Source organism: Gallus gallus, chromosome Z, assembly GCF_016699485.2.
Source record: "Gallus gallus isolate bGalGal1 chromosome Z, bGalGal1.mat.broiler.GRCg7b, whole genome shotgun sequence".
NCBI classification, from domain to species: Eukaryota; Metazoa; Chordata; class Aves; order Galliformes; family Phasianidae; genus Gallus; species Gallus gallus.
The window spans coordinates 24,562,394-24,586,221 of NC_052572.1; the positions used below are offsets into that span (position 1 = coordinate 24,562,394).

At 38.9% G+C, this 23,828-nt stretch overlaps 2 protein-coding genes across 9 annotated transcripts in view; one reads left to right on the top strand and one right to left on the bottom strand.

Moving 5' to 3' along the window:
- Nucleotides 1-385: 385 nt before the first annotated feature.
- On the bottom strand, nucleotides 386-18,067 carry HMGCR (3-hydroxy-3-methylglutaryl-CoA reductase). Of its 4 annotated transcripts, XM_015277227.4 has the most exons (21): nucleotides 17,992-18,067; nucleotides 17,214-17,316; nucleotides 14,456-14,651; nucleotides 13,513-13,624; nucleotides 12,855-12,942; nucleotides 12,666-12,750; nucleotides 11,134-11,239; nucleotides 10,328-10,434; nucleotides 9,772-9,888; nucleotides 9,198-9,349; nucleotides 8,100-8,344; nucleotides 7,790-7,962; nucleotides 7,038-7,232; nucleotides 6,307-6,465; nucleotides 6,005-6,162; nucleotides 4,842-4,947; nucleotides 4,180-4,350; nucleotides 2,514-2,654; nucleotides 2,242-2,400; nucleotides 1,803-1,957; nucleotides 386-1,657 (listed from the first exon to the last, which is right to left on the bottom strand). In XM_015277227.4, the coding sequence occupies exons 3-21, from the start codon at nucleotides 14,618-14,620 to the stop codon at nucleotides 1,603-1,605; spliced, it is 2,649 nt and encodes an 882-aa protein (XP_015132713.2). In that variant the 5' UTR covers nucleotides 14,621-14,651; nucleotides 17,214-17,316; nucleotides 17,992-18,067; the 3' UTR covers nucleotides 386-1,602. The 4 variants fall into 4 exon arrangements, with proteins under 4 accessions (XP_015132713.2, XP_040511269.2, NP_989816.3 ...); XM_040655335.2 differs by lacking the exon at nucleotides 17,214-17,316 and having other exon boundaries at nucleotides 18,007-18,067; NM_204485.3 differs by lacking the exon at nucleotides 17,214-17,316.
- Nucleotides 18,068-18,357: 290 nt separating this feature from the next.
- The window catches only part of ANKRD31 (ankyrin repeat domain 31), a 61,307-nt gene continuing 55,836 nt past the window's right edge, over nucleotides 18,358-23,828 (top strand). For 4 of the 5 annotated variants that reach the window (XM_040656076.2, XM_040656077.2, XM_040656080.2 and 1 more), the window contains exon 1: nucleotides 18,358-19,624. In XM_040656076.2, coding sequence (XP_040512010.1) covers nucleotides 19,506-19,624 — 119 coding nt within the window. In that variant the 5' untranslated portion in view covers nucleotides 18,358-19,505. The remainder of the gene's footprint in view (nucleotides 19,625-23,828) is intronic. The other variant, XM_040656075.2, reaches the window with a different exon arrangement.

The following is a 23,828-nucleotide window of genomic DNA, read 5'->3' on the forward strand; positions in this document are numbered from 1 at the left end:
TATTTACATGCTGTCATAGCATATCTAGCATGTAGTATGTCTTCATGCTTGCACGGGAGCTTTATGAGCTCATTACAATAATATTGATTTGGTGATGTACTACAAAACAACCCATATGACGTATACTGAAGTTGCACTTTAAAGAGCACCTCTGCTAGCCACCCCTTTAGAAGTGCCACCACATTCCTTAGTGAACCCATCTGGGCCAATCCACTGATCTGCCACCCATGCACTCTCCCCCCCCCAAAAAAGTCATCAAGCACATGAACAATTTTCCTCCTGTCATCAGTTAGACAGGGTGATATTGACAGCAATCTTCCAGAAGGTGAATCAAACTAGAATACACCTGTGTTTTCTGTATTACATCAAGAACACCTGAGACTGCTTCACTGGTCCAAGTACAGAATTTTAATACAAAATCTGCTGCATTAACATGACATTTCACTGAATTCCCTTAATTAGTACTTTCCATTAAAAAAAAAAAAAATCTTAAAATAAATATTACCCCTCAAAAAGTTTAAAAGAAATTAAAACATTAAAAAAAAAAAAAACCCAACCCTGTAATATTAAAGAACAGTGTGATTTTCTGACTTCATTTATCCCAGTGTAAGCAGTGGATACACACCTCTTCCTGGGGAATAAGTGTCAAACACCAAGAACAACAACAAAAAATTAGTAATATGCAAACACACTGTACTTTGAGAGACTTCTTTTAAAAGAAATGTAAACATCTGTTACTGATTCTTGTTTGAATGCAGCATTCCTATCCAGAAAGGACAGGAAACCGCATTTGTTTAAATTAACAAGCTCTCTGACAAGAAATCAGTATTAAAACCTCTTTTTTTTTTTTTTGTACCTGAACTAAATGACAGAACAGTTAAGACACTGTTGTTTTTTTCCTACTTCAGTACATACTATAATTTAACAGTTCAGCACTTTGTAGGTCACAAGTTCTCCTTTAAGTAATAATCTAAATTGTGAAGATACACACTGAATGTTGCTTAGCTGCAGAAAATTAAGTACTAGAAGTAGACAGGTTTCTGTAGGGCTAATGTGATCTGATAAAAACTGTCTCAGAGCGTAAGACCTAACTTCAACATTTTAGCAAAATTAAAACTGGGAATTCATGGAAAACAATTAGGTTCGCCATTACTACAGAAGGACCAATGCATTAAAGCCAAGGTTAGACAAACAAAAACAATCAATCAACGATCCCCCTCCCCCTCAAGAAAGAAACAAAACAACAACAAAAAACAACTGTACAGAGTACACATCATATTTCACCTTCCTAATTACCAGTTTACTTGTCAAAATAATCTCAACCTGTAAAAACACGTGACTGACTTTTCAGAAAATGATGCTTAAGAGTAAGAATTCCAAAACTATATTTAAGACAGCTGACAACACTTCTTTCATGAAGTCATCTCTAATCATTGAAGAACATAAAAGGCATAAGTAGTCTCACACAAGTCCATTATCTCTCAGATTACTGTCCATAGAAATCAGTGACTTGAAGGTGATTTTCATTCTAAGCTTCACAGATTATATTATTTTTTTCCCCTTTACTCCTAAGTCAGTTGCTTAATTTCAAAGCTGTAGTATTCAAGCTGCCTTCTTAGTGCAGGTTCCTTGAAGATCTTGTAGATTTATTTTTGACCTGATAAAAACATAAAAAAACAGGTAGGTTAAAATGACACGCTGTCATTTTATATTACAAACACTAATGTAATTGTTACTGAATTTTGTATACTTGGAAAAAGGGCAAAAGAGCAGAGAAAGATATGAAGTTCTGTACTTCTTACCTGTTGTGGATCATGTGGCTTTTGACTAGATGCCCAGCTGCAAGAGCTGCCATTAGCGATAACTCCCCAGCCATCACTGTAGCACACACGATTTTAGCAAGCTGGCGGGCATTTTCACCGGGGTTGTCTTGGCTTGCACCTTGAACCCCCAACATCTAGAGGGCAAAATATGCAATGTTACACTATAAAGACTAAGAAGATTTACAGCAGGTTTTAACATTAAAGAATTTATAAATTATACCCAATCAAGTAGTCTTAAATCTCTTTAGTATTAATTTTAAGCTTTAAAAGCTACATGAATGAAAATAATTAATCAAATAAATCTAATATTTTCATGTCAAATCCGACAGGTTTCAAGAGGACCATTCCTGCAACAACACACTATAAAAACAGGCTTTTATCTAAGACGATGATTTGCTGTAAACCTTCTGCTTTGTACCTGCAAACAGGCCTGTTGTGGTAGCAAGTTGGTGCCTCCTCCAACAGTCCCTATCTCTATAGATGGCATTGTGCAGCTGATATAGAGGTCTTCACTGGTGGAACCAGTACGCTCCATCAAAGTGATGCAGTTAGAGCTGCCTACATTCTGAGCAGCATCCTTTAGGTCAAGAAGGAGAAAAGAAAACAAACAAAAAAATTTTTAAAAACCACACTCAAAAAGTTAAGGATTACAAACTAAAGAAAAGCTGATTTGCTGTAAGACAAACTTACCTGACCACAGGCAATGTAGATAGCTGTAACAATGTTTGCAGCATGCGCGTTGTAGCCACCTATGCTACCAGCCATAGCAGAACCCACCAGATTTTTGTTTATATTCACTTCAACTATATCTTCCGTAGTTGTCTTCAGTACCTAAAGAAAGTGATACACCATTCCTTAAGCAGGAGTAGAAATACCCTATTTCATGTTAATAAGTCTTCTCCCCTAACCCCGTTTGCTTCCAAATGGAAGTTGACTCTACCATAGATATCTGCTTTGTTCAAAACGAGCCCTTTCAAACACAGAGCATATTATTCAAGTAATAATGGAGAAGTTAGTTTGGACTTCCATACATCTCCAAGAACAGTTCATCAGCTACCTTCTCTGATCCCAATTCTCACTGAAACAAACACGCCAATTTGGGAGCGATATCCCGTAAATTTACTCTAACATTATAGCAACTTTTCTTCCAAGTTGTTCCAGTCAGTAAACTCACTCCATGTTGCTCTGCATAAGAATATAGAGCTCAACTGAAGAGTTTAAACAAAAAACACTGATACACTGGAAAATAAACACAGTATGCAGTAATAATGGACCTCTATACTGTATTATTTTGAAAGATTCAGATAAAACATTTGCAACAATTCCATATTAAAATGGTCAAAGAAGGCAAACAAAATTATACTGTGAGCAAATTTAAAGTATATCCAGCATAAAAGGAATAGCAACTGATGACAAATATGCACGGAGTGTATAATGCTAATGAATATACAAAGCAAAACCAAGATAAAATTAGACCACACATATTTGAATACTGTGTCCAACTCTGTTCCCATCATCGAATTAAATCATCAGCAAAAGGAGGCAGTATTTCACAAGAGGTGAACCTGCACTGGGGAATTCTACTGGCGTATCTCTGCTAGAAGTTTTATGTAAATTCACAAAAGGGACTGATCAAGTTACTGAGCAAAATAAAAACAGGAAACAAAATGAAAGTGCCCCACACCATACATAATTCAGAAAGTCCTGAACAAGTTGGTGAAAGACTATTCTGAGTAGGGCATAATAAGCTCCTCCCTGGATACTGATGTTGGCCAGTGCTGGAAGCAGGGTGATAGACAATGGATTTGGTTTCACACAGAGTCAATGTTCTCATCTAGAGCAGAGGGTGATCTTAAGATAGCTCTTGTGGTTTAGTTTATGTTTGCCATCTAGGATTGGCACTGTTTATAAAGGTTACTCTTCATCAGACAAGAAGCCAAGGCAGCTTTGGAATTAAGTGAAATCTTTTAATTATCAGTTTTCCCTGCAGTAAGGGGCATCTAGACTTTGAAGAGAACGCCAAGTTTGTGCAAGAGACAAGAAATAAGTGAAAATGATCAAAATTACTGATTTCATTCTAAAAGCTATTAAGTTTAGGCATAATCTTCCAGAGGAAAAAATTAAAAATCCAAATGTTTTCAAGTAGACGTTCATCATTAAATATATAGCATATTATCTTAGAAAAGACATTGAAAAAAAATATATATACTGTTAAGAGGTTCTCAGGAAAAGCGATAAATGGTACAGCGGTAGTATGAAAATATTTGTAGGAATCATCCTTACATGGAGCAAAGCTAACAGGATTTATGATTTATATATATTTCTGTGAATAAATTACAATACAGCAGACACTTACTTCTTTAACAACCTTGGCTGGAATGACTGCTTCACAGACAACAGACTTCCCTCTTCCCTCTATCCAATTGATAGCAGCAGGCTTTTTGTCTGTGCAGTAGTTACCGCTGATAGCTATAACCTGGAGATCGGGAAACTCTTCATTCAGCCTTGCCAGTGCTTTTTCAGTACCCTGTTAAAACAAAAGCAGATTCCATTAATGGCTGATGTGTCAATTATGGTTGTAAAACAAGCTACTTAAGGACAGCACAACAGCAAGATTGGATTAAGCCTCATCAGATCACTAATTACAGCAGAAGAAATGAACAAGATTCCCACGAGGAATCTTACACAGGCACAAATGGTAGCATCATCACCATCCTTTCTGTAATGTACTGGGAATTATATGGAAATACTTAATAAACAGGACTGAGTCCTTGCCAGTGCATATGGACTCTGGATACGTTCCAGGCAAACATTTACTATACTGAAGATTCAATACAAACTAAATCATATAATCAAATAAAGTGACAGACATGCAGGGAGTTCATTTCGGATGCAGGATCTCTGTTTTCACATGCCAGCTAGTTACGTTACGTATTAGTAGGATACAGTTTTTTAAATTGCTATTATTTTTAAAAGAAATACACATTTAGAAGAAGATATATAGGGACTGAGCCTTACTTTTGAAATCATATTCATTCCCATTGCATCCCCTGTTTTGGACTGAAAACGAATGTAAAGGTTCCGACCAGCCAAGCTGATGAGAAGCTTTTGTAGGCGGGCAAACCTGCAAGACAATATAATGATCACTTAAAAATAGTTTAATGCTTGAGGATTTTAAGCAGCGAAATGACAGTAAATGATAGCACAGTGCAGTTAAGAGCACTATCTGCAATCTGTACTCCTACTCCCTTGGCACAGGAAAATGCCTTCAGCTACCCTGCATACAGTTCTCTCAAATACTTGAAGTCTTTTGCTCCTAAAAGCGTTTATTGTCTTTTTATGTTGTTTACTCATCAACTTAACAAAGCAAAATATCCCAGAGTACTAAAAAAAAAATTAACTAGTTTTATTGAGTGCAAACATCTGACAATCAAGTACAAACTGACAACACCTTGGGAAACGTTTAAGACAGTTTCATAGCAAGGCAAAACATCTCCCTTTCCAACAGTGATGCAAGCTTCGTAAAGCAAAACTCTATTCACACAACATAAAGACCAGCCAAAGAACTGGAAAACATGGCACTTGAAGAGCAGCACGAGCTGATTCTCACCAATATAAGCATATCCTTGTGGACAATTTTAAGATCAGTACGAAACATAATGGTAAGTAAATCTAAATCCTCCTAAAATAAGCAAGTAATCATTAGCCTTTGAAGAAACTCCTGGGCTTGAAATAAACTTACTCTTTATATAGTTTCATATGTTTAAACAGTTATTTTCTAGCTTTAGTTTATGGTGTATTATCTGGAATCTCTAACAAGGGACCCAGAAAGGCCAGATTCCAAATTTGAAACTACTTATAGTACAGTGCTGCTAAGAAAACAAGTGAGCTTTAATGTTTATGTTAAAATGCTTAAACAAAAATAAGTAATGCATTAAATAACAGGCTATGCATAGACACTTGCTGCTGTTATGAAATTGTTTACTACTTATCATTGTAAAACATGTATCATTAGCCCTGTCTTATAGCCAATTACTTTCATTTTCTTAGATTCGTATGACATGGGACAGCCAAAATGAAAATGCAATTTCTTGCACTGCAGCATGCAGATATTAGGAGCTTTCTACTGTCCACTGAAGTTTTGTATTAGGAAATAAGGCCACAATAACCGTTGTACTAACCTACTTGTGCTGTCAAAAGCTTCTTTCACTATTTTAAAGCCTTCAGGGCTTTCAAGCCAAGCTTTCACTTCTGCAGCCTGGCAAGCAGAGGGCAGCCTTACAACAGGTCCTCGAGTCATCCCATCTGCAAGAATACGGCTCCTTGCTCCTCCACCAAGCTAAAAATGAAAGCAGAAACAAAGTAAGATTGCTGAAAACGAATTTTAATTTTTAGCAAGTCAAAAATATACCTTATATCATCCCCATAAAACACACTTTATGTTATATTATATAAGTCTTCAAGCTTGGCATGCAGTACTTACACATATTGCTCTACATCCTCTATTTGTGCTTGCTACAAGACATCCTTCTGTTGTTGCCATTGGAACCTGAAACTCTTTGTTATCCAGGTATAGTGGTCCTGCTACGCCTACAGGAATAGGCATATATCCAATCACGTTTTCACAGCAAGCTCCTAAAACCTTGCAAAAATAATACATAGAGTTATAATTAAATTTACATGTAGAGTGGTATGGCAGTATGTTGCATACTGTATATGTGATTACAACAAGGTATCTTAGCTAACAACCTACAACCCTACCAATAAACCAAACAATTCCCGAGACAGAAAGTTACAGCTACAGACATCAATAGTTAATACTATTAAAATCAAGTATTTGAAAGATCTATTGTATCACAACTTAAATGCTGCTAAAATTTTAAATGCTGTTAAATTAATTTAAAATAAACTTTCACTGTAGCTTAAGCTCAAGGTAATATTTTGCTCAGCTGAACTCATGCTCAGTATTGCTATAATTATGCATTTTTGAGATAAAGCAACTGCATATCTTGGAAATAGTTTTATGGGAAGCTACAAAACTAACATACCTCTCTGGACTGAAAAACATCAAGGAAATGTTTGCACATATATATATTTAAAGCATTTGTTTTGACCAAGCTCATTTTTAGTTCATATACATCACTTTGAGCATATGTTTCATAGATTGTGAAAATGGTTTTACAGCAAGTTTTTATTTGTCTGCCTTTTACTCACCAAAGAATAATTATAATTCCTGTAAGGAAGATACTGCAAAGATGAGGGTTCAGGGAGTTTCTGAGATAACATTTGTCTGCGAATAGACACTCCTCGCTCCTGAGTTTCCATCAGGGTTTCCAGTTTGTATGCAGGAATATGCTTTGCATTAACTAAGCTGATCACTTCAGCATCAGTAAGGAATTTTGCTCCCTTCTGTAAATGTAAAAGGATGGGGAAATATAGTTTCTGCTAGTGAAAATACTTTCAAATGCCTCCGAACAAAAGAGGGTAACTTCACTTTGACAACACCATATCCCATCTAAAGGAACAGACTGTACATCCTAGCCTAATGTAAACATTTTTACTCAGGCACCAAGTTAAGCAAAGAAAGAAGCTTAAAGCACTCAATATAACATGAATAATGAAGCTGTCTCTTCCCTCCTAGTTCCACCTTAAGGATAGAGATAGAATCATAATAGGAAATTTTTCATTTACACCTTCAAAACATGTACACCTATCTGGTTTTCTCATCTCCATTAAAGAAAAAACAACAAGAAAAAAAAAAAAAGGAATGGAAATTGACTGCAGCAGAAATTACTTCTGAAAAAGTTTTGGTTTTTTCCTTCCCCCTGCTAGTTATTAACACCACAGAATTAGTTGACATTATAATCATTGGGATTATTTAAAAGCTAGAAAACAAACTGCTACTCTTAAATCAGATTTTGTCAGAGGCTAAAAAAAAGAAGGAAAAATAACCTATTTTTCCATACCTCTGTACTTCCAAGTATACGAACACATTCCTCAATAGAACGTGGTTCTTTAGGTAACTCAATTTCTTCCTCTTTTTTATTAAGAACTGACGAAGTTTCCTCAGGGTTGCAGCTGCCAACTACAAATGTAGCTTTGGTTGATGACTCTGCTAACACAGGCTTTATGACTTCAGCTGCATAAAGACAAGTGAAATGAATTTTGGTTTACAAAAATCTTAAGATTAATTTCCAAAAACAAATGCTAACACAGATTTCACTATTTGTTGCAAATGTTCAGCAACAGATTTTGGACTAAGATGCTAAAATTTACCATTTCCATCTTTAGCAACAAAAGCTTCTTCTACTGTGTTATTCTTCTGACTATTTTTCAAAAGTCCAGATTGTTTCCTGCAGCAATTCTCAGGGACCTTTTTCTGGACCGTCACAGGAGATGTTATGGGATTCTTCAATGAAAGCGTGGATTCGGTCTCTGCTTGTTCAAAGAAAATGTATTTCACAGCAAGGAGAAAGGCTAAGCCAAGAGTGATTACTTGTTCAATATCCATACTGGCCATTCTAAAAAAGACAAAAATCAAGAAGTAAATGTAAAGATATGATATACATAATTTGTGTGTTAATAACTTCTGATATCTGTTTCCTTTAGAAAGTGTAGTAGTCTGATCATCATTTATACACTTCATCAAATGCCAGTCAAAACACATTTTCTAACAAGGTACAAGTATGTTAGTTTAGAGTAGAGAAGTTGCTCATTCATTCTTCATATTATTCACAGTGTAAGTACTTCCAGATTTAATTCGCTGTTTACTGAATCTTAAGAACACTTAAAAATAAGTTAAATGCCTGTAAAATTAGTCACTATTCAACTGCTACTTCAAATTAATTTAACATCTACCTCCTCACGATAAGGTAGGAAGAGTCAAACAATTATCATTCTTTGTAAATAATAAGAACTATGATGAAAGTTGAATTTCTGGGAGGCAAAAATCTCTTTTATGATATAGTACTAAGCCCTCATAAATAATACAGAACCACAGCTGCTTAGTCTTCAGATGAACTGAAGGAAAAGTAATAGCGATATGGATCTCTATTCGCATTTGGGCACGAATAGTCAGAAGCTCTGCCTAAGTAATTATTCTAGTGCAGTCAGAAAACACACTTTCCACAGTTCTCTGAAAAGTTAGAGGAAAGAAATGGTGTTAGGATGCATCCAGTACAGCTGGCTCATCACCTTATTATTACTATAAGAAGATTACAGGAATGGTGTAATATTGAAGTATTTCTTATGAAGTGTCATCTCCAGTTCCATGAAATTCTACTACGGATTGCACGCTGAGAGCCAACAGCTTGACAGCACTGGTGAATACACCCTATTCAATGAAATACATATCTTTTCTGTGAAGTGACCTACCGAGAAAGGTAGAACTGCCACAGTGAAACATTAGGTTCAATTCTCTTTGGTGCATTCTCATCCAATCCCACTGCATTTTCTACTGTACCATTTTGAGAAGCTGGCTCCGCTATCCAGCGACTGTGTGCATGAACAAGAACCAAACCCAGTGACTGCATTAAAAACACAAAGCAAAAAAACAAATATTATTTTTTCAACTGTAATTTGTTATCTAACCTACTAAGATTAAACATTTTGTTTCCCATGCCTCAAAAGTCTAAAGGCAAAGGATTTTCCTGACCCCTAATCTACATCATTTACTGGCCTATCATTATACTCATAGTTTTGAACCCGTCCCTGCACATCCTTCCTCCTGCTCAAGTAATAAGCAGAAAAAGCTGAACAAATGCACACATGAAAAAGCTCTGTTTTATACAGAAATGGCATATGTAGAGACTGTGTTAACAAGGGATGTTATTAAAAATGACCAAGGTAAGTTAGAATAATGCCTATACAACAAAGAAGTTTTATTCATTCAACAAGGATACCTTACTGATTGCATAATGATGGGTGAAGAAAAAAAAAAGCTACAAACCATAATCATTTTGACCCTCTGTGTTACAGGGTTTGGTTTATTTTCTTCTTCTTCCAGAACACGAGCGAAATGACTCAGCTGCCATATAGGACGTCCTTCACGACTCTCTCGAGAAAGCTGCAGAAATTAAAAAAAAAAAAGTATTTAGTAAATACTTGAAAAGTCAACTGAACTTCAACCCTGTATTTTTCTTTGATCATTTTCTTTGATCATTTAAAAAAAAAAGTAATTTATACACAGAAGTTACAGTTACACACAGTTGATGAAAAGCTGACGAAAAGTTAAGTTGTGTTGGGAAGAAACTCCAGACATACATTAATTTAAACTTTTTTTTTTTTTCAGTGCTTTAGAACTCAAACTGTTGAGTTTGATTCATTTACAATGGCAATAACAAGATACTGTCCATCAGCTGAGCTACAGCAACTTCTTCTGTTCACTTCTATTCTTCTCAAAAGGAAGACAAACACATTGGCATATACCTGAGTGAAGAAAAACAGCCTACAAGAATCGTAGGGTCTGAACACTAAGTTTAATGCTGTCTTTAAGTGAGTCTTACCTCTAATACCAAGGACACACAAGCTGGAAAGAAGGTCATGAAGACAAAGTAGTTGGCGAGAACAGACATGCAGCCAAAGCAGCACATGATTTCAAGTTGTCGCACTCCTACATTAAAAAATACATATATTTTCTTACATTTGAATATGCAATAGGCTTTGAACACTTGAAGAAGTGTTGCAGAAGTATAAAAGAAATTATTACCACAGATTACAGAAAGAATCACCTAGATGAATGAAGAAAAAGCCCTATCATTTTGTACCAGCTTATTCTAAGCACACTACGTAGTTGTGGCATTTACACAATTTTTTTTAAGTGTAAACCTAAGTAAATATAATTACAGTTTACTAAGCTTTCGAAACTGTACAATGAAAGTTTGAAAACTCCTCCCTTTATCTTAGCAAAGCCAGTATATGTATTGAAATCCCTTGTAAAAGATGACCAATTAAGGGTTCAGGAAATACATGCCCCACCTGCACTTTCACAAGCATGGTATGCAGAAAAAGTCAATCATGTTATGTCACAAATGCATTACAGAACTCCCTTAAAGATAAATGAGCTAGCATCATTCAGAAGTGTTAAAAACAAAAAAAAAGAACCACATGCTACGACAAAAATAAGGTTTTCTTCCTGTATATTAACAGAAAAACACACATCTCTCTCCTGCCCCCAAAATGTCCAAATAAATAGATGAAGTTATTCCACTTTCAACACCTATTATTTGAAACACTTAATATCTCATCAGCTTTCAATTTATTATTTTTTTTTTAACTGGAAAGTTTTAGATCCTTAGACTTCACTGCTCACCTGACATAGTACCAACGCCAATCACAAGACATTCCACAAGTGCATCCAGGGTAAATGTAGGACCTAAAATTGCCATTCCACGTGAAATATTTTCTCTCACTTCATCCTAAGAGGAAAAAAATTCTGAATGTTAAAACAAAGACAAAAACTGAAGAAAGGGAATATATATAACATGATTAGTAAATCAAGTATTATAGTGATGAGGCTTTATGAAGCAAGCATTAAGCAATTCAAGACTGTGTTCTACCATATTTTTCTCCATCTCCCATATACTGTTGTGCTTCAACAGTCTTGACATAGCAGAAATATTTAATTTCTAAATTCTCCATACATGGTTTTTCACTGTTCTAAGCTCCTACAGCTCTGGTGGGCAGACTTAAAGAAGCCGTGGTAAAAACATTTTTATGAAGAACTTTCTTGAAAATGAATGAAGGTTATACTTGCTATTATTACATAATAATCTGCAAACACTATAATATTGCATATATATGATGTAAAACAAATTACATTATTATACTATATTACTTAACATACTATATTGCATAATATAGTATATAGCATATATTTTGTATGTGTATATATGAAGTATAGTAATACAGTATATTATACTATATTGCATAATAGATACATTATATAGATAATACATATGTATATAATATACTGTATTACTATACTTCACATATACACATTCAAAATATGTCATAATTATTACATTCAATTACCATACACAGTATTTCATTCATATAAAATAACTGTTGGTGAAATGTATTTGTTTTAGAACATTAAGAAATAGCTGTTCCAATACACACTGGGCAAAACGTACTGTTAATTCTTCATGGTGTGAATAGAGGAGGTTGCAAGGGACATCTTGAGGTCATCTGGTCCAACCCCCCCTGCTCAAGATGCCTGGTACAGGTCACCCAGAACCATGTCTGGGCAGCTTTTGAGAATCTCCCAGGAGATACTAAAAGTTATACCAAAAATGTGTACATACACACATGCCATGTTTGTTCTGGTAAGATTTTGCTTTTTCCCACATTAGCATTTTAACTTCAGACATCTGCTTATGTCTTATGTGCCCTACAAATTACCTTTCTTCTTTTTTTTTTTTTAAATCAATAATTGTTCTGTGGAAGACATTGCTCCAGGAACTCTAGCCTCATTAACAGAAATGTAAGTTATGCTGTTTAAGTTCTGGTCCTATATTCAAGCATAAAATTAACAACTCATCCCACATTAATTGTACAGCATTATTATCCACTTGTAACACCACGCAGAATACAGAATCTGGACAGCATGTGATCCTTTTTCTGTATCATTAATATCACATTCACCTGTATCTCTCTATGAGACATGCTCAGAGATATGATTTAGCGGAGGGTTGTTAGAGTTAGGGTACTGTGGTTAGGCTGCAGTTGGACTTGATGATCTTTGAGGTCCTTTCCAACCTGAGTAATTCTATGATTCTATGAGGACTGTTCATCTATGAACATTAAATTCAAAAGTTTAATTGCAATAATAGTAGTACTGACCTGTGAATTGGAACTTAGTGCAAATTTGGCTAGAGCACTTGCTCTTGAAAGATCAATCAGAAGGAGGAAGAACGGTAAAGCTTCACTGGGGAAAAAACAAACACACAAATGGAGACACGTTAAAAATAAAGTGCAAGATTTATTGCACAGGAAAAAAAAAAATCAAGCAAGAACTCACTTGCTACTTACTTTAAACCTGTCAGTTCTTTATCCAAGAAGTGAATCACCACCGTACTAAAAACAAAACTTGAGAAGATTGTGAAGAGACCAGCAATACCTTTTAAAAGAAAAAAAAAAAAAAAAAAAAGGAAAAATATTTTATGAACATAGATAGACACATACATTGAGAGTGAAGAGAACTAAACCAAAAAGAACAAAGAAAAGCCCTATGCCTCTAGATTATTCTTCATGCAAATAAAAGACTGTATTAACAGCAGTTGAGGTACAGACTGATGTGGATCCTGTTCCTGTAAGAACACTGAAACCTGAAATTTCTACAGTGCTCAAAGCAAGGCTTTGAGAAATAAAAGTGATAAACTTTCTGATTTATCATCTTTAAACCACACCACTAAAACCAGCTTACCAGCACTAACTTTCAGAGGTTCACATAAAAAAGTTATTTCAAGAACTACAATTCCAGTGTTTATACAATCCTGCACAAGCCTTCTTAAAAAATAAACTTTGTTTTTTTTTGTTAGACAGAAGAAGAAGTATGCTGTATTGATCAAAGCAACTCTATTGTTTATGTAAATGCTAACATTCTAACACCAATTACCAATTTATAGAAACAACAATAATAACATGCTGACTAAAATGCATACGTAATATACAAAACCAGATACAGTACCTAAAATGTATTTTGATCCGAGTTGCCTTAGGTTCTGAAACTGGAAATATATATAAAGGATTGCTATACAGCGTGTGATTGTCAGGATTATGATGTCACTGCTCAGAACATCCTGTATGGAACACAAAGGGGTTTATTTAGATTTTACACATGGAACTTGATTTTGAGTTTTAATAACGATGAGAAAAAACAAAAACCTATTTTGGAGTTGCACTAAAAATGCAGGGTTTGGGATGGGGGAGGGGATAAACATAGATATCACCGTTAGTTTGTCCCCAAAATTAAATAGTTAAAAAGCCACTAATAACAAGAATCTAATGAGCCTTGATCATTAGATGCTGTGCAAATGAAAATCTGATTTAATCCTAGAGTGGCTGAGGTTGGCAGGTACCTCTGGGTCCACCTGCCCCAACCCGTGCTCAAGCATAGACACCCAGAGCAGAGTGCCCAGGCAGCTCCCAAAGATCTCCAAGGAAGAGACTCTGCAGCCTCTGGGCAGCCTGTGCCAGTGCTCCATCATCCACACAGCACAGAAGTACTGCCTCGTGTTCAGAGGGAACCTCCTGTGTTCCTGTTTGTGCCCTCTTTGGCACTGGACACCAATGAGTAGAGCCTTCGCTTCATCCTCTCTTCACCCTCCACTCAGGTATTTATATACATTGATGAGATCCCCCAGAGCCTTCTTTTCTCCAGGCTGAACAGACCCAGCTCCCTCAACCTTTCCTCCTAGGAAAAGTGCTCAAGATTTAAGGAGAACATTTGGCAGCACATAACTGCATACACTTGCATACAGCTTCCCTATTGAGCATGGAAAAGAAGGCAATAAAGAAGTTCCTGCATACCTATTTTCCCTCTAATGTTACAACCTGATCTTATTCTACTGACTACTCAGAATGTACTGATTACTGAACAGTAAATACTATGCATGAATTTAAATCCTTACTTCTTCAAGTTTTGGGCACTCATAGTTCCAGCCACAGATCTTATCATTCCCAGTGAACATCTTCATTGACATCATACAGATGGTAAGGGTCACTGTTCCCACAATGACTTCCCATGGATGAGAGGCCACAAAAAGGCCATGCATTCGAAAAAGCCTGGACAACATTTTCAGAACTGTTTTTCTACAGTCAGCAAATCTGCAACAAAAGAATATTTCATATAAGCAGGTTAGAAGTTCAGGGAAAAAGCACAGAGCTCTACAAAATCCCACAAGTCGAAGTCCATTTTGTTTCAAACAAAGAAAGCTAAGTAACAGATGAGTACAGGAATTCATCTTCACCCTTCAACTTTCCATTTAAAAACATCTATTTCTAATTTTCTGAAAGATAATATGATCTGCTCCCACCTTCTCAATCTGCTTTTTTTTTTTCCCCTTTAATAACACACACATCTCACCTATCTCTTCAAATTGTCTTACTGGCAACCCTCCCCAACTCTAAGTTAATGATGACATCTCAGTATCTTCTACTGTCGGGCAATTTTGACACTGCTTTGTCTCCAGCTTCCTGTCTTCATCATCACCACACATAAGCACTCAGTAAATTCTGTTACTTCTTTCTATTCATTCTTCCTACAAAAAACATTAATTTTCACTGTATAAATCAGCAGCAAATGACTGCTGGTAATTCTCAATTTCAAGAGCAGATATTTCAATATTATCTCCGATTTTATGTTCTCTGCTTTCTTCAGTGATTTAAGTTAATTCCATATGAAACAATTCTTTCTTCACCTCAAACACATAAATCCTTCTTGTTTACAGTATTCCGCAGCAGTTCTCTGTACCTATAACCAATTCCCAGGTTACTGATGCATTTCATCATCTCCTTTGCTTTAAATGGACAACAAACATTGCTCACAGCTCCCCTTCACATAACGAGAACACGAATGCTCCATCAGTTACAAAATCTGCATCCTTATTTGCTCTGTGCTATTCCTTTAGACCCTGAGTCCATCAGGTATGTTTATTCATGTTTTAAAGCACAGAAACAAAATGCCATAAAATCATCACTTAAATACGTTAATTTGTCACTTTTCTCCTTGCATAAAATCAATGGCTTCTAAAACCTTACAAAGAATGTTAACTATGTAACTATATCCAAAGCCCTAAAGATACTTAAATGGTAGTTTGACTTGTATTTCTAAATACTGAATTATGGAAAGTCTGTATCACTGTGGAGATTTCCATAGAGGAGTGAGGGATCTACACATTATCACATTGAAATGGATAAAAAATCCCTTTATTTTTGTCTCAAAAATAACAGTTCACGCACCAGACCTCCATGAACACAGTATTTCTCCCATTTTTTCTTTTGCATGAATGCCATAAATGTAGCTGTCATTCAAGGCAGAAAAAAAAAAAGAAAAAAAAAAAGAAAAGAAAAAAAAAAGAAAAAAAAAGAAAACAAAGAAAAAAAAGAAAACAAAGAAAAAAAGAAAACAAAGAAAAAAAGAAAACAAAGAAAAAAAGAAAACAAAGAAAAAAAGAAAACAAAGAAAAAAAGAAAACAAAGAAAAAAAGAAAACAAAGAAAAAAAGAAAACAAAGAAAAAAAGAAAACAAAGAAAAAAGAAAACAAAGAAAAAAGAAAACAAAGAAAAAAGAAAACAAAGAAAAAAAGAAAACAAAGAAAAAAAGAAAACAAAGAAAAAAAGAAAACAAAGAAAAAAAGAAAACAAAGAAAAACAAGAAAAAATGAAAAAAAAGAAAAAAATGAAAAAAAAGAAAAAAAAGAAAGGAGAAATCTATCTACTCAGTGCTCCTGAAGATGTCAGAATCAGCCTGCTTGCCAGACTGCCTTCCTGCCCATACAGTCATGTAAGCACCGACAGCACCACTGTATTTTCTTTACCCTTCCATGTCAAAGGTGTGGCAGGGTTTTTTTGACTGACGGAACCAAGTGGGGAATTTCATTAAGAGGACTTATTTTCTTATGCACAAATTATTTCATTTCCTTTGAAAGGAAGAAGGAGAGGTGAAGAAGAGCCCCCAAATAAAGAAAGGCTGTTTTTTGTTGTTTTTTTTTTTTTTTTCTTAATTCAGGCAACGTCATCCCTTGTTGTTCCCTGTCAAATATCACCTACATCACCTTATAAATGTATGCTCTTGCAAAACCATTCTATAGTGGCATTATGATTTCTCAGCAGCAGCATGGAAAGTATCTTTTAGTTAGAAAAAAAATGGAATAAGACATTATCATAGCAATATCTTACTTCCAAAGACTATGGAACAAAACCCAAACCAGAAGAGCCTTAGCAATATCCTACTGAAATACTCACATGTTTGAATTCCAAGGGAAAATAAAAGATATTACTTATCACACAACCACACAGAGTACTGCGAGCCTTCAAACCATAAACGCAACCCCTAATGATTTCAGTATCAGAATTTACAAAAACAAGTAGCAAATTGTTACCACGTCTCGGAAAACCCCAAAGAAAAACAAATACAGATGTATTTCTTCAAATATTGCTTTTCATGCTTGTAAGCAGAACTAGCAGGACTCCTGCCCCAGTAAGCGTAAAATGGCCTCATAAAAATCAAGCAGGGGAAGACGTATTTATTTGATTATAAAAATAATTAGCCAGAGTGTATATATATATTTTATCAGCTAATATTTCACAACTAATTAATTACTGCTGAGAAACACAGGATGCCACGCTGCTGATCCTGGGCTTCACCGAGTGGCAGCGGCTCCTCACCTGCGGGCTCCTTACAGCCTCCATCAATACTTCACCGACGCAAATTACATCTGTTTTTTTTCCTTTTGCTGACATTTCTACCCTGATTCTGCATTACTGACTGCTGTAAAAAATCGTCAGTGCATACAGTCAGATTGCGTTCTTCAGCCCGACTGAAACATTTTCGTTCCCACGCTTTTAGCTTGAAATGAGAAAGACATAAATCTATATCTAAAACTGAAATTTATCACTACTGTTTTTTGTTACATTTCAAATGGGTGGTTCAAAGGGACATCGTGTAAATCCTATCTATGCCATCTGTTGTCCAATCAGAGGATTCGGGGAGACCATCCCGGGAATCGAAACGAAACGTAGGGAAAAAAAAGGAAAGAACACCTCCTGAAACCAAACAGCTGCGGCCCCGCAAAGCCTCAGCCGCAGCGTAACAGCATCCCGGAGCGCCGCTCCCAGCATCACCCCGCGGAGCCGCGCGCCGCCCGCCCCGCAGCACTCCCGCGCACGTCAGCGCGGCGCCGCTCCCAGCCCCGGGCTGACTCAGCACCGCCGGGCGCTACGCAGCCGCGGGCGGCCCGACGCCGGGCAGGGGCCTGCTCTTCCTCCGGGCCACGGCTCCCACGCGGGGCCCCCGGCCGGGCCGCCAGCAGCCGCCGCCCGCCGGCCAACCCGCGCCTCCCGGCCGCTACGGGCCGATTTCCGGGCCGTCGCCTGGCACCCCCGTCATCCCAACTTCGGGCTGCCTGCACCGCACCCCGCGGCCCGCCCGCCCTGCCCCGCTCACCGCCCGGCCGAGAACCTGCCGCTTCCTGCTTCCCTCCCGCCGCGGTGCGAACTGAGGCGGCCGCTCCTCCCCGGACAAGGACACCCGGGGCACGACGCGGCGGCCACCGCCATCGCCCGATCGCGCAGCCAATGGCGGCTCGCCGGCACGCCCGGCCCGCGGCGCGTCACCCTTCGCGTCGCCAGGGCAACCACCCTGCGAACGCCGTACGGCGCGGGACTCGATCAGGAGCGGGGAACACGCCATCTCGCCATGGGCCGCCCGCCAATAGGACACCGTGCTGCCCTCTTCGCGTCTTCTGATTGGACAGCGGGATGAGGCTTATTTACATACGCCGATCGAGCGAGCGGCTCGCCCCGCCCCCTCGGGGCCCTGAGGCCGGAAACCGGCGCCGCCTCGTCGTGCCCCGAGCGGGCGCAGCGGGCGTTGGCGTAGGCCGCAGCTCCTCGAGTGTACGGCGCTCAGCGCTTACCGGTCCCGTGCAGCTGCGGCCTAGACGGTCCCCCCTGCGGCCAGCGCGTTAGAAACAGTGCGGTGAGGCGCTGTGCTCCCATCTGTGGAAAACAGCGGTGTCCCTCCGCGTTCGGAATGCGGGAAGCACGTCTGTGCCTGCCGCCGATCCCATTCGCTATGGGTGCTCAGTTTGCCGGATCTCAGCCTCCCGTTCGCCCCTTTGCTCCCAGTGTCCCTGCTCCGCTCTTGCGCGGCCAGGCCTGAGCGATTCCAGTTCTGTGTGTGAGGCCAGATCGTGGACTGCAAGGTTTTGCTGCGGACGAGTCATGCTCTAGATTTCCTAAAGCTTGCATGCACCATTCTATTTAGAAATAGCTTTGTGTGGTACTCTGCTATAAAAGCGTTACCATAATCCCAAAAAAGGCTGTGCTGACAAAGGGTTGCTTGAGGACTACACCCAAAGCAGGTGTTATCAGTGAGGGCATCACTGTTGCCAGCTCAGTCCCCTAACATGTAAACACACCGTCTGTTGCCATCCTCCCTGTGATGTGTGTAAATCCCGGTGCCGGCTGTGTAACCGCTCCCCTGCTGGCTTCCCTCAGAACACACCGGTTTCCTCAGCCTCTCACCTTTGTTACCTTGAAAGTAAAACATTGCCACTGTGCTTCCTGCAGTAATTTGGCAATACACGCTGCAATTGCAATAATTGCGTGTGGATATGACTAAGTCCAAGCAAAGCAGCAATTTGTACCTGCTTCCAACAATTACGTATAATCGATGCGTAATTTAGGATGACCATTAAATCTGCCTCTGTTTCCTACACTTTTTCTGGAGTAGTGCTAGTTGGATGTTGGTCTTTCGTGTGTGTTTGTTTGCTTTTACTACTCTGTGGTTCTATTATATCACAGAATTTCAGAATTAACCGAAATGCTAACTTTTTTATCAAGCTCACTGGGAGCAGGAGTCCAGTACTCTAATTTGGAAATCATGGTCTTTGTGCACAGGTAGCATAGGGCTTCCTGCCACGAGCTCTCGCTGACCAGCCTTACACTGGCAGCACTATGGGACAGCCACATCCCCATTCCTGCATGAGTGGGTGTTGTGCTGGATGCAGTTTGACTTTGCTTGTCTCCCACAAGGGCTTCCCCTGGATGGACTCACAAACGTTTCAAAAGAATAGGTGAGTTACTGTAGTGATAGATGTGACAGGTTCCAGGCTGCCATTGATAAATTGACAAGCTGCAGTAGTGCCAATGCATGATGGTAGTTGTAGGAAGATGCGTATCAGCCTGAGCATTCTTCACCCAGCAGGGTGGCACAGTGCTTACAGAAGAAGTGTCCTTATCTTGGTGGAGGAAGAGGAACACAGCTTTGCATATCTTACCTTCCTGTTCTCCTTCAGGCTCTTTTCCTTTCTCTTCCTCCACTCCCTTATACCTTAAACCCTATATCTTTTCCTCCCTGGAATGACATTTAACTTGATTTGAGTGTACAGTCCAGTACTAAAGTCATGTGTCCTTAGCATGTTCTTTTTGGAGCTCATGAGCATATTGAAGGGCATTAAATTTAATGTCAATTTCATGCTTAAAGAAGTAAGACATCTCACTCTGCGGCCTTTAAGATTCAGTTCTGACATGCTGCTTGTTCTCACAACCTCCTTTAGCCCAGACATGTCCATTGTGGCCCAGCCTAGCCTATCCTGCAGCTGATCCCTGCAATCCTGCAGAGCCCTGCACCATCATGGCAGCAGCTCTGCCCCCTAAGCAGCCCGGTCCCTGGTGCTCACTCACTGCTCGCAGTAAGGGTGATCAGCACTGTGAACTAAGTGCAGTACTAACTCAAGTTATGGCAATCAATCAATCAATCAATCAATCAATAAATGCGTTGTGGTACATTGGCTAAACACAGTCCTGCAAATAGGGAAAAACAGGCAGCCATGCTTTCCATTTTGATAAAGAGGTTTGAGAATACGCTGCTAAAAAAAAATCATCAATTTATGTTTCTAACTCCATTTTCAGTTGATTTGAATGCATTACCTGAGAATTTTCAAATGGAATGCACAGAGTTGCAGTCAGATATTCAACCCCCCAAAAAAGTGATCACATCTCTTTACCAGACTTTTATAAGCCCCTTCTTAGCAGACTGAGAAATATCCCTTGCTTCACAATCATGTCACACTCGTGCCATTGCTTTTTTGGCAGTACGTACATTTGTGAACAGCTGATTTCAAGGATGAAGCACAGGAAAAATAGAATTTCATCTAATGTCTCTGATGAACACTTTGAGCACTCACAGAGAACTGCAGCCACTTGCCATTAAACCAGCCTGATACATTAATTCCACAAGAACAAGTATAAACACCCCACTAGTTTTCTGTTCTAGTTGCTCTCTTTTTTTTTTTCAATTAAAAATATTAAAAATTACAGTAATCTCTGTTGCTTATAATACAATGACCACAGCATATATTTCAAAATGCCTGCTTCAGAAGTAATGCCTCCTGTTTCATGATGTTGGCAGCATGGCAGCAGAGGTTGAACCTTCCTGCCAATATTCTGTTCCACGTTGTTGTGTGACAGCTGGCAGCAGAGGAGCAGTCTGACAAAATGGCGTCTGACATGGAAGTGCGCATGGAGCAGTGGTGTAGAACTGAGTTCCTCCATGGAGAAAAAATGGCACCCTGTGACATTCACTGAAGCCTGCTGAACCAAACAGAAGATGTGAGCACACTGAGGCAGTGAGTGGTTGCATTTTGGCAGCGGCAACAGTGACAGCAGGTCTACTGGTGCTGATTTTTATGAGCATGACATGCATGCTCTTGTTCATTGGTGGTGAAAATGCATCGCTAATGATGGTGACTATGTTGAAAAAGAGTGTTTTGTAGCTGAGAATTTGATCTATCAAATAGTATTCCTTGTATCTATTCAAGTTTCTGTGGAAATAAATAGAAGGCATTACTTTTGGAGTAACCTACACAGTACAGTTTGTGTATTCTCTGTGCAGTCCTGGCAAACCAAAAGGTTGGACAGCAATGCCTTAGCCCAAACAGAACCATCCTTTGCCACAAGGCTTCCTCGTTCAGCTTCTTTTTGCGCTGACCTCACATGGTTTACACAAGAAGTAACCAGGCACCAGCGTTTTTAATAGCTCATGTGAAAAACTCATGACTACAGTCACTCGATTCAAGATCCAAGCTGTGTTTGCATGAACTCACACCTGGACCTATCTGAACAATGCCTGCTGGTAGCAGTATGCCTTTGTGAACTAAATTCATGAGACAGGAAGGTCCCCAAGTGATCACACGATCACACTCTGTCCTCTCATTTTTCTACTGTTTCACTGGCCACAATAGGGACAGTAAACCATGTTCCCGATCTAAATATCTTGTTTCAGTGCCACTGAAAGATTAGGAGCCAAACTCTAGCAGCCTTTCTGTTCTTCATAGTCCTCTTAGCCAGACATTACAATGGGAGCCACATCTCCCTGAGACCCCAGTCTCCATAAGTAGGGTCAGACTGTTGTACCTGGCCTGGCTTTTGGAATGGCCTCACTTCTGTTATTAACAGTTTGTTAGTTTCAGCTGGGACAGAGTTTTTTTCTCCTGAACAGCTGGTATGATACTGTGTTTTGGTTTTAGGAGAAAGACAAGGTCGATAAAAACACCCGTGTTTCTAGTTGTTGCTGAGAAGAGTTGTAAAAAGCCTGTTGCTCTGTTGCTAAGCAGATTTTGTACAGAGTCAAGCCTGTTCCAGTTTCTCAGCTCCTATCAGCAAAGGGCTGGGGGGAGGAGGGAGGAGAGAGGGGTGGCAAGGAGCTGGGAGGGGACAGAATTGGGGCAGCTGACTTAATCTGGCCAAAGGGATATTCCATACCATATGACATCATGCAGAAGGACTTTTGAAAGGAATGAGAGTTGTTTCTCTCTCCCTTTCCCGCTGCTTAGGGGCTAGCTGGGCATCATTCAACAGGTGGTGAGCAGTTGCTTTGCATCACTTGTTATATGCATTCACATATTTGCCATAACTACTATCCTTTTCCTTTTTTCTGTTTTAGTTTTATCTCAACTCATAAGTTCTACTTTGTGTGCTTTGTGTCTGGTTTTTTTTTTTTTTTTTCTATCCCACTGTGAAGGGGGAAGAGTGAGCAAATGACTGCATGGTGCTTAGCCACCTGCCAGATTAAACCACAACATAATTCTAACACATGCTCATGCTATTCAGCTCATTCCCATGATTTTCCTTTTTTATGTGAATTATATAGGAGGTGAGAATAACAGAAAAATCAGTTACTTGTTTATATCAATAACCTCAAGCTCCCAGCAGCTGCTGGAATTCCTTTTTGCTAAGTGGTTTCTGTGCATGTTCTGTTCTTTCTGGGGTGTCTGAAGGAATTTCTAGTCTTGAAGTTATTAATTTTTTTTCATACACCTTCCATTATATGTTTTACTTCTGCTGAATCGTTTCCTTCTATCAGTATATCATTGATGGCATGCATAGATGGCAATATGGGGTGGGCTACAGGTTTCTGCTGAAATCTTCACCATGGCATCAAGGAAAATAGTATAGGAATTTGTATATCCCTAGGGCAGCCTGTTGAAAATGTACAGTATCCCTTTCAAAGGCAAGTTTGGCTCTGTAGTGTTCCCTAAGTGGAAACATAAAATCATATCCTTCACACCTAGGGATGCCATCCATTTGTGAGGTGTCCCCCAAATCTGCGTTTTTTATTCTGCAGTATTTTGTACAGTTAAGGCACTCGACTGCCTATAATCAGTCATAAGCCACACTGTTCAGCTTTTTCACCACACAGTAGAATTATGCAAGGACTATGAGTGATAATATCTCCTTTTCCCAAGTCTGTTACCACTCTGAAGATACCTGGAAAGGTGGCCACTGGCAAGGGGTTCTGAATCACAACAGCAATTTTTGATGGAGCAGGAGCACAGACGTGTCTAACAGATTTATAGCTTTAGGCTCATTCTCTCCCGCATTAACAGCAAAACTCCAGACTGAATCAAGTTTCCACATTCTGACACACAACAGAGCAAATCCTAAAACATTTGGCGCGGGTCAGAGCAGTCTCTCCAGGAGCCATAGAGTGATATTTTCTGTGAGGCACTCCTTTATGACCACGTCAATCCTTGTAAATTTGACTTTATGGTGACCAGGCCTCACATTTGAGAAAATGTAAGGTAAAAATTCTCCTTGGTCCCTCTGGTATAGCGATAGGTTTGACTGTGATAAACAGTTATACATGTATGAGTTCAGGGGTAAGATCATAATCTGAATTTTCCACTGGTTCATGGGTGTCATCACCAGATGCTCCCATCATGTATTTTGGAATTGGCAAAATGTGTTAATCTGTGGAATTGTTTAACCAAGACTGAG